Here is an 11,632-nt window from a genome sequence, read left to right on the forward strand (position 1 = left end):
TTGCAGTTCCAAGCTTTCATAGCTCTGTTTGTCTCTTAACACACTTTACACCTGCCCTCATATTTGCCCCCTTCACTTTGCATTTTGCGTCTCTTCTCGTGCCTCTCATATGCTTCCCCAGATCTACTTTTCAACCAATTCTCTTACACTCGCTTTTTCTACCATTCCACCACTTCCTCCAGGTCTTCATCTCACAATTTGCTGCTGCTCCTATTTCCTCTCGTCCTAGTAATCACACATACCATCTTCACATACTTATTTACTTCCTATTTTAAACATAATCATTCTCCTACTTCTGTTTCCCCTATCCCTCACCACCTCCCATAATTTTCTCAGCTTCTCTTGGCATTTACTTTCTTTTTACTCTCTATTTAATTTGCTTACCCAAGACAGAAAACTCTGTCTCCCCTCGACACCCAAGACGGTACAAGAGGACGGAAAATGTAAAGATAAAGTAAAGCACCATCAACACTTGTCTACCTCCTTTACTTTTCCTCTTCCTCTAATTTTCCTCCGCTCTCAACTTCCCTTTCACCTGACAAACCCTCACTCTTTCCCCTGAAAACACCAACTTCCAGAACTCTTTCCATTCTGCCTTTGGATACCGCTACATATTGTATTAATGCCGTATCAAACTGAAGGAAAACCAACTGCTGCCTTTCCACCTCCATGTGGTCCCCTTGGGTTCAAGTCTTATCTGAGAGTTGATGTCAAAAGTGAGGAATCAACTAAGTTTGACTGTATAATGTCGCCACCAAAATTGTCTCCTACTAAAAATAACTTCTTTTTTTTCATGGCGATGAGACAGTAGATGGTGATTTCTGGAAGCTATTGCTGACCCCCGTCCATTGCGCTGGTCGGAATAAATTCAACAAGACATCCACAGCAGAGCCCGACAGCCTAAATTGGATTATCCACCCCTTAATTAAACTGGGGATACTTCCTCCTCGTTCCATCATGAGGAAATAGAGAACACAATGAAAAATCCCTACTGGCCACGTCAATTTATCGTCTATTCATGACCATTTTCTAATGTCTCCCAGGTCGGGACAAGATGAAGAAAATAGAAATATTAATAAAAATAGAAAACAGAAATAGGAAATAGAAATAGAAAATAGTGTCACGAAATCTCTGGACAGTGGAAGAAGAAGGGGTTGGCTAGTGTGAGAATTATCATACATTGGGAAATTGAAGGAGAGCAGCTGGGAGCCAAAGTCCAGGAATTCTGGGACACCGGCCGAAACCACGCACGATCTCTTCAAGCCGAGCCTGTAAATTTGAAGGACCAGAGAAATGTTTCTCGAAGGAGGGACAAACTCGTGTAAATCAGTTCTTGAGCTAATTAAGCAGAACTTACTATATTTATTTTATTATAACTTAAGATGTCTCCCCAATCAGCAATTGATATTCAACAAACTTTGTCTTTAATAAATGTTCACTATATCATGAAAAATATTTCACAATTATCCACTTATCAACTAAATGGGTGAGACACATACATATATGGTTGGAGACATCCGATCTAGCTAACCCTGCGCGCACTGAGACCTAGCTAAATTTATTAAATGCCTCATGGAAACCTTCCTTGCTCCTCTCTAGAGATGCTGCACTAGAACCGAGTCACTGGAGTGCGATAGGCGATGGCCAACAACGGGAATATTTTGTTCATGTTCGTGGTTATTTGTTCACTGGCGAGATCCTCAGAGGACGCGTACTGTGAGAGCGTCGAGTGCCTACTGCCGCGACACAATGTTAGTGGCACTGTGGTTGGGGCCAGGCGCGGATCCAGGAATGTTAGGAGGGGTGGGGGCGAACCGATAAGCGATAACCGACACTTGAAACACGCCGATATTTTAACCCCAAGAATAATGCTGTTGGCTTGGAGATTGGTCCAGGAACCTAAGTCTGTTTTGCTCATAATTGTATGTAAAATCATATATAATTCACAAATATAATTCAAATAATAAATTCGCACTAAAAAGTGTTTATCCAAGGAGAATCAAACTCGGGAAGAGTGTACCATACTCGGGCCGTTGGGGGGAGGGGGCACCCCCTTGTATCCGCGCCTGGTTGGAGCATGGTGCATTGTTTATGGCGGGCATTTGTTCCAATCGTTAAATTGCATGAGGAATGCGGCGTGACGTCTGGGCAGAAGTTGAGTAATTCTAGTAGTCTTGTGAGGTAGTTACTTGTTACGAGAAAGGGACACATGATCCTAACCAGTATAATTTAAACTAGCCTAGATGAGAAGTGGTATGTGCGGAGTTGGGGGTTATGAACGCAGCGGACCCTCCAACCAAAACAATAAGATTAAGATCAAATTATTATACATAGGTGAAATGCATCAGTTATAACCACAAAATACAACGATACAAAAATATAATATGGCGAACGAGTTAAAAAATTGATAAATTGAGACATTTCAATTTCAACATTATAGCACCTATGATTACTTCGAGCATGAGCTTACAAAGACATTTCGGAAGACGAGTTCCTTACTAAAATCGAGGATGACTCAATAAGGCACTGCAACCAATTAGCGCTAAATTCTCACAACAATTGTTGTGAAGAAGGGAGAGCAAAAATACCAATAAGTAATTACTAGAGACCTTATGAATTCCAGCGCTTCCATAGAGTGAAGGAAAAGAAAGCAGAAGGGGCTGAAAAAAAAAGACGAAAGAAAATGGGAAACATCTACTAGGCAGTGTGTCACAACGCCAAAGTTGTGACAAATAGAATATAGAAATAGAAAATAGAAATACAAATACAAAACAAAAATAAAAATAGAAATAGTAAATAGAAAGAAATAGAAACAGAAAATAGAAATAGAACATAAAAATAGAATGTGGAAATAGAAAAAGAAAATAGAAATAGAAAATAGAAATAGAAGACAAAAAGGTATAGAAAATAGAAATAGAAAATGTAAATAGAAAATAGGAATAAAAATAAAAAATCAGAAAAAGATATCAATTAAAAGAACCTAAGCCCTTCTATCATGTTTGTTTACATATGGAGGGCTTGACAGTCGATCTTTGAATTGCAATTTTTCTTCATTTTGTTGAGTTCGTATTTAGGTTCCGTGTTTGTGATTTGTACGAGTCAAACGCGTATGCCTCCTGCTTGATTACGTGAGTTCAGTCAAATAGTAGTAAGGTAATAATGGACAGAGTCTTCTTGTATTTCTTAGAACCATCAGAGAAACTTCAAACTCCATTCCTGTAAATACTAAATCAGACGTATTTGCCGATGAATTGAAACTAATTTAGACTTAGAATTATTTACTTCAGTATACAAATAATACAGTCTTTGTACAATCAATTCAAGGCATTAACAATACAAATGAACTTATTAACAAATGTAAAGAATGTTACATGTAGTCGTAGATTGACTCGCAGGTAAGAATATGATAATTATAATAATATTAAAATATATACCAGGGAGAATTAAAAAAATCCCCAAAAAGCCAAAAGGGTTAATTTCCATTGAGGTCCATTAAGAAATAAGATAAAGATATACAAAATGCAAAGGAGAAATAATGCCATAGTTTAGTACATGTAGTAGTGTAACAAGTGTTACACAGATCATATTAAGTTAAATTAAGCAGAACTGGAAGACAAAAGTTGACTGGAATATAATATATATAATTATAATAAGTACGGGCACAAAAAATTAAATTGTTTTTAACCCATAAATTCTTGTTGCATATGATAGACCATTTCATTAGAAACAAAATATTTGGTATTTGTTCAGTTGTGGCTTGTGCACAACTACACGATATAGCCTTAGGCTTAGAAAACTAAATATTAATACAGTCATATTAATACATGATATGCAATTTTCTTAGCTGAAATAGAAATAGAAAATACCTTGCTACAAGCAAATATATTAATGAACGAAATCACCAGCATAGGATCGGGATGCCATTTTGTTGTTTGTCAAGTGTTTGTTATCTGCCCGGTCCAGTTGAGGCCTGGTGTATGCCCTCGGTACTTCTGCCAGTACCTCGGGAGGTATATATTCTTGAAGGAATGCTATGGAGCTGAAATCCATGCATTCCTTCAAGCTATGAGAAACCTATGTACCCCACAATCAAAAACAGTGATTGAACAGGCCACCATCATCCATGACCTTAAATTACAGGTACAGATTTACTAAATACATGTTAGGTTAGGTTAGAATAGATGAATTTATCATCCTTTCATTTCTTCAACATAGGTATCTATGAAAACAAACATGGCATACCATTCTTCCAGTGTGACTTCGTTACTTACGAAATCTGTTTTAGTAACTTTTTTGTTTTTCATTTCAACCAAGAAAATTGCATATTATGTTGATATATTATAATTAACAAAATTAATAATTAATTTTCTTTTGCTATATAGCATAGTTGTGCACAACTGAACATTTACCATATATTTTTATTTTTTTAAATAGCTTGAAAAATAAGGAATACATTAATTATTTTTCTATTCCAATTTTTTTTTGGTAGAGTTTACCATAACAAAGTGTGAGAATTAAGGGTGGTAATTTGTAAAGATTTTGGTAAAGAAATACATAAACTAAACCACTTCCAATTTTATTGAAATTTGGAATACTTTGGTTTTATGGGTCAACATATCACCTGAGTATGTCAAAAACTTTGGAACATTGCCATCATACCAAATTTGCCTTTTCATGGTATCTATCAAGTTGTCATTTTAGAGATGATCATCAGTAAAACCCAAACCGCTGCCTTAACATCCATGTATAGGTTTTATGGGTCAACAAATCACCTGAGTATATCAAAAACAATGCAGGACCTTCCTTTTATACTATTCTTACTAACACCTACCATGCTGTAAAGGCAACTATTGTCAATTTAGAGATAATCATCAATAAAATCCAAACCCCTGGCCCAATTGACATGCAACTAAAATTTTACCAAAATCAATAACAGAATGACTCCAGGAGGTGCCAATATAGGAAGGAGGGTGGAGGGGAGTGGAATATATGGGAAATGAAATGGGTGGGAGTGATTTCTATGCCTTTTACTTTTTGGCTACCCCCTGTGTAAGGGGGAAAAAGCCTTTGGTATATGTATCTATGAATAAATGTCCCACTGTACACTTCTGTCATGGGTTGACTTAAGAGCTCCTGTCCGCACCCTTTCATGACATTTTTTTAGTTACATGACATTCATAAACTATATAAAACCTGTAAGATGGTATATACAGTACGTCCATAATAACTATGTGGTGGGGTGAGTGTGCATGTAGCTATTGGATAATTTTCAGCACATTTCTAATGAAAAAGTAAAATGCAGTATATCATAGCACCATATATATTGATGTTTGAACCTATTGTATGTTAGGTTTTGGCTTGTACAAAGGGACTTGTATGAAATGGCTTGTGTACTATACATCCACAATCCTATTATTACACAATTTCAAAGAGATAATCTAATTACATTTTTTCCAGGATGAGGGTAACTATAACAAAAAATTTGGAAGAGCTAACCATAGATTCCATGTTTCATAAAATGAAGAAGATCTGATGTGACTTCTGTGGCACAGCTATCTCACAAGTCATCTAAGATATGTGATGATCCACACTGGAGAGAAGCCTTTCCAACAGAACCCATGAGATCCGTCTTCATCAAGTAAGAGTGATCTTAGATATTACATGGTGACCAGTGTGATGCACCCTTCTCACAAAAAATTGGTCTCCAATATCACATGATAACTCATACCATAGAGAAGCCTTTCCAGTGTGACCTGTGCAGTTCTGCTTTCTCATTAAAGAGTATTCTCATAGAGCATATTGACCCATACTTGTGAGAAGCCTTTCCAGTGCAATTTGTGTAATTCTGCTTTCTCACTAAAGGATAATCACAAATGTCACATGATGTTCCACACAGGAGAAAAGCGTTATCAGTGTGACCTGTGCAATTCAACTTTCTCACGAAAATATCACCTCAAAGTTCATTTGAAGGCCCATGCTGGAAAGAAGCCATTCAAATGTGACCTGTGTGATGCTGCTTTCTTACGAAAGGATGGTCTCAAATATCACATGATGAATCACACAGGAAAGAAGCCTTTCCAGTGTGAGTTGTGTACTGCAGCTTTCCCACATAAGAATGCTCTCACTGTGCATAAAAGGATCCACACTGGAGAGAAGCCTTTCAAATGTGACATGTGCAATGCAGCTTTTGCACATAAGTGTGCTCTCACTGTGCATAAAAGGACCCACACTGGAGAGAAGCCTTTCCAATGTGAGATATGCATTGCAGCTTTTCCACGTAAGAGTGCTCTTGCTGTGCATAAAAGGATCCACACAGGAGAGAAGCCTTTCCAATGTGACATGTGCAATGCAGGTTTCTCATACAACAGTGCTCTCATTGTGCATAAAAGGACCCACACTGGAGAGAAGCCTTTTAAATGTGACCTGTGCAACGTCGCATTCACACGAAAGAATGTCCTCAAAGTTCATATGATGACCCACACTGGAGAGAAGCCATTCCATTGTGACATGTGCAATGCAGCTTTCTCACGAAAGTGTGATCTCACTTTGCATATGAGGACTCACACTGGAGAGAGGCCGTTCCTGTGTGACCTGTGTGATGCAGCTTTCTCACGAAAGTGTTCTCTCACCGAGCATATGTTGATCCACACAGGAGAGAAGCCTTTCCAATGCAACCTATGTGATGCTGCTTACAGTACAAAGCCTGGTCTCAAATATCACATGATGACCCACACAGGAGAGAAGCCTTTCCAGTGTGACCTGTGCAATGCAACCTTCTCATTAAAGGGAAGTCTCAAAGGTCACATGATGACCCACACAGGAGAGAAACCTTTCCAGTGTGAGATGTGCAGTGCAGCTTTCCCAAATAAGAGTGCTCTCACAGTGCATAAAAGGATCCACACAGGAGAGAAGCCTTTCCAATGTGACATGTGCAGTGCAGCATTTTCACATAAGAGTGCTCTCACTGTGCATAAAAGAACCCACACTGGAGAGAAGCCTTTCAAATGTGACCTGTGCAATGCCGCTTTCCCACGAAAGAATGTTCTCAAACATCATATGAGGACCCACACTGGAGAGAAGCCTTTCCACTGTGACATGTGCAATGCAGCTTTCTCACAAAAGAGTGCTCTCACTGTGCATAAAAAAATCCACACTGGAGAGAGGCCGTTCCTGTGTGACCTGTGTGATGCAGCTTTCTTACGAAAGAGTTCTCTCACTGAGCATATGATAAACCACACAGGAGAGAAGCCTTTCCAATGCAACCTGTGCAGTGCTGCTTACAGTAGAAGGTATCATCTCAAATGTCATATGATGACCCACACAGGAGAGAAGCCTTTTCAGTGTGACCTGTGCAATGCAGCCTTCTCGCTAAAGGAAAGGCTCAAATGTCACATGATGACCCACACAGGAGAGAAGCCTTTCCAATGTGACCTGTGCAGTGCGTTTTTCTCACAAAAGTCTAATCTCATTTACCATAGGAAGACCCACACAGGAGAGAAGCCATTCCTGTGTGACCTGTGCAATGCAGCTTTCTTATATAAGTATAAGCTCGCAAGACATATGAGGACCCACACTGGGGAGAAACCGTTTCAGTGTAACTTGTGCAGTGCAGTTTTCACAGAAAAGGGTTCTCTCACTGTTCATATGAGGACCCACACTAGAGAGAAGCCTTTCCAATGTGACCTGTGCAATGCAGCCTTCTCACGAAAGAATCCCCTCAAAGTTCATATGATGACCCACACTGGAGAAGCTATTTCAGTGTGACCTGTGCAATGAAGCTTTTACACATGTTACCTCAAAGATCACTTGATGACCCACAAGAGAGAAACCTTTACAGTGTGACCTGAGTGATTCTTTCTCAAAAAAGAGTTCTCTCATAGTGCATATGAGGACACACAGAAGAGAAGCTGTTCCAATGTGATAAGTGCAATGCAGCTTTTCTCATAAAAGAATCATCTCAAACATCATGTCATGTGATGACCCACACAGGGGTGAAGCTTGTCCAGCAGAGAAAATATACATGGCGCCAGTGGGTGAATTTACTCCAGAAATTTTATTAAAGCTCCAGAAATAAACTCAAATTTTGAGTATGAGGGTGTTGGCAAAACACATAATAGCCCTGTGAATAAATTGTGAAGGACCTATAAGCATTCATAGACAAATTGGAAACTAGTAAATATAGGTGAATTATGTCATGTGACTTAAATGTATGTGTGTGGCAGTGTCCAGTATTGTACCTCCTGGGTTCCCATTTATCTCATTGTTTATATTGAAAAAAGAGACAAAAAAGAATATAGGTAAACACAGTACCTATACATGTACTTTGGATTGTTTTATGATATACAAAAAATATATAAAATAAAGTGGTTAACAAAGTATGCAGGTATGATAAAAGTTGTGAAATGGGAAAATAACTAGAAACTCCCTTAGAAAATGAAAAAAAGTAGCCCCTAGAAAAATTGAGGTTATTGGAAAAGAGCCCCATAAAAAAAAGATAACAATAATATTAAAAAAAAAATCCCAGCTGTCCAGTGTGACCTGTTCATTGCAGCTTTCTAAAAAAATGGTAATCTCTAATGTCACATGATGACCCACATAGGAGAGAGGCCTTTCCAATGTGACCTGTGCAAATAAGATTTCTCACAAAAGGGTGTTCTCAAATATCACATGATTACCCACACTGGAGAGAAGCCTTTCCAGTGTGACCTGTGCAGTACAACCTTCTGAGTAAAGAGAAGTTTCAAACATCACATGATGACCCACACAGGAGAGAAATCATATTCCATGGCCTGCGTCCCACCTTTTTATATGGGGAACACATACAATTGCCAACGGCAGGTGTCAGTTAGTTACGTCTATAGGTCTAGTCTGTATTCCTATTTACCTGGCTTTACACAATCCTTCTACTTTAATTTTGTGCAAAGAAGGCTGACAATTTATCAATCACTGTCTAAAATAGTTACAGAATTTATCATAATACAGTGAGTCCTCCTTATACGGTAATTCTTTATCTGGTAAATTCACAGTTACGGTATTTGGTAATTACCGTATTTTACGGCTTACGAGACGCACTTTAAAAAAAAATATATATATATCCTGAAAAATACTAATGCGCCTTCCAAGACGAAAGTTGTATTGCAAGGGAACACCCAGGCTCATGTAAGCTTGGACACTTGACCGATAGCGACCTGGATTTGTATGTTGAGTCATTACACTATGATGTTAGCTTAAGTATTATTTAATTCAACCTTTTATATCATGTAAACTCAGTACTTAGCTGTTACAAGTATTTCCAGTACCATAATCCTTCCTGGAGCCTACTCGGCGTGTGGAGAAAACGGGCCGTTCCCTCGTCTTGTAGCAACACACACACACACATACACACGAACGCACACAAATGCCAGGTGCCTTTATCAGTTACCACCAGGCTATCACACGTGTCATAAGATTTTTTGTCCTGGAAATTATCACCCATAGCTAGTTCATCAAAATGGTTTAGTTATACTATCGCATACAAGCTACAAGTTGTACGATATGCCAAAGAGCACTGTAAAAGAGCAGCAGAAAGACACTTTGGACCACCGCCTACCGAAAAAATGATTCAGCAGTGGAGTTTTATACATCTACATCCATATTTTTGAAATTTTTATCTTATTTTTATGAAAATAAAACCACCCTTGGACAATGAAAAATATATAGTATATTTACTCATCGCCATACAAATAAAATTGGACAAGTGATTTCGTAATGTAAACAATGCGTCCAATACGTGTCGTCCTTGCTTCTTACGTTTTTGTGTTCAGTGGTTGGGTATATGGTGAATGTGTTCTTGTATGAGAATGACTTCTTCTTTTTTCTTAGAAATTTCTTTCAAATATTAGGGTGGGTCTTCCAAGATGCAGCATCTTGCAAGCCGTAAAATACGGTAATACCCTCAATTCTATTCACGGTAAGAAAATTTCACAGATACGGTATCCCCTAGATATTTTAAGTAGGAAAGAGCATGGAGAAGGTATGTCTGCTATATCCTATTACTACATGTTTTAATGGGTTCGGTATATGGTAATTTCAATTTGCGGTAAGGTTTTCAGGAACGCATATGTACCGTATAACGAGGACTTAATGTATATGATAATATACTACATTTATGTGTCATATTTTTTTTTTCTATGCTCTTTGACCTCTGCAGTGAAATGCACTATTGTGTACACTGTACTGTGCAGCAAAACCCGTAACTGGTCATTTATCATAAGTTACTCATTATTATAATCCTATATCCCATCTAGTATAAGATAACCTGGTAGTGGTCGTATTCAATTAACAATATAAATCTTACCTGGATGCATGGGCTTATGTTACATAACACAAATTACACAAGCCACTACACCACACCTGCATCTCTTTGTGTCATATCGTGACATGTCATGACACATCATGAAACATGATATATGACACAACCCTCAAACTATTCTTTCTCCAACCCTTCATCCACTCACTCCCTCTTTTATATATATATAAAGTAGAGGTGACAATAAATGTCTATTGATAATTCAGTTGTTTTTTCTCCTTCCTCTGACAAGGCAGATTTTTTTTCCTCACTCTGTAGTGCTTGGCAAGGATTTCTTGTTAAATGCTGGAGTACCGAAGGGAGATATGATATTTCCAAAATATAGCCTGTCTAAATTCTTGCAATTGTCCCATTTTCCCCATCCTAAAATATTCAATAGTTCTGCATGGTTTTTGTGAACTTTTGTGAGCAGTTTGTCATGGTTATCATCTGACATTTTGTCTGCTACTGGGCAACCACTTGCAAGCATTTCGTCATTGGTGTTGCCATTGCCGTTGATGAGATTTCAGGCCCAGTTCTACTGTTAATTCAGTGCTCCACAGGGCCGTCAAACTTGTATCAATGTTAGCACTGAAAATTGTCCTGATTGTACATGTTTTCATCCTCATAAGATTTAATGAATAAGTGAGTTTCCAATGATTTCTTAAAGGTTTCCAAATTGGCACTATTCTTAACACTCAGATAAGCCATTTTAGACCTGTGGGGCATTCTTTTCAAATGCTCTAAAGATCAATTCAATGTTAACTCTAGGCTCATGAAGTCTGTGATGTCTTTCACTGTGTCTCAGTGTCGTAGCAATACTGTTTCATGAGTCAGGACACATATTTTGTAGACCAAGAGTGACTTGATCGGTAGCCAATGCAGATTTATAGTATAAATGTTCCTTTTGGGTTGTGGCAGACATTTTATTAGCCGTGCAGCTCTGCTCATAAGTTGTAGTTTCTTTATGAGGTAGTTTGAGAACCCATAATACAATTAGTTACAGTTGCCAAGTTTCTGATTACATGATTATGGGCAAGCATCTTCATGGTCCTATCCAGGTATTTCCTGGCAAATGCCAAGTTTCTTACATGGTACCCTGTTTTTTAATTTGATAATTGAATGAAACATTACAGTCAATTACCGCTCCTAAATACTTTACTGCTTTTGTAGTAGGGTGGCAAATAAAAGTCTCACTACATGTAAGAAAATATATTAAATCACAAATTCACCAAAGCACTGTAATCGAGAAATGCGTGCATACAGTTTGGAGACAAAGTTACAACTGGACGCCAAGCCTTGGCT

General features: G+C 38.1%; 1 protein-coding gene across 4 annotated transcripts; it reads left to right on the plus strand.

Moving 5' to 3' along the window:
- Window positions 1-2,997: 2,997 nt before the first annotated feature.
- On the plus strand, window positions 2,998-9,711 carry LOC143040269 (uncharacterized). 4 transcript variants are annotated; one of them, XM_076211060.1, is made up of 2 exons: window positions 2,998-3,128; window positions 5,458-9,711. In XM_076211060.1, exon 2 carries the CDS (start codon window positions 5,881-5,883, stop codon window positions 7,762-7,764), a length of 1,884 nt encoding a protein of 627 aa, XP_076067175.1. In that variant the 5' UTR covers window positions 2,998-3,128; window positions 5,458-5,880; the 3' UTR covers window positions 7,765-9,711. The 4 variants fall into 4 exon arrangements, with proteins under 4 accessions (XP_076067175.1, XP_076067177.1, XP_076067174.1 ...); XM_076211062.1 differs by having other exon boundaries at window positions 3,005-3,062; XM_076211059.1 differs by having other exon boundaries at window positions 3,008-3,153.
- Window positions 9,712-11,632: the final 1,921 nt, after the last annotated feature.

The sequence above is a fragment of the Oratosquilla oratoria genome, chromosome 28 (assembly GCF_046742065.1).
Source record: "Oratosquilla oratoria isolate Oo_2021 chromosome 28, ASM4674206v1, whole genome shotgun sequence".
Classification (NCBI taxonomy): Eukaryota; Metazoa; Arthropoda; class Malacostraca; order Stomatopoda; family Squillidae; genus Oratosquilla; species Oratosquilla oratoria.

Bases quoted from the DNA above. Each gene is read 5' to 3' on its own strand.
- LOC143040269 (XM_076211060.1), top strand. From the start codon at position 5,881: ATGATGTTCCACACAGGAGAAAAGCGTTATCAGTGTGACCTGTGCAAT.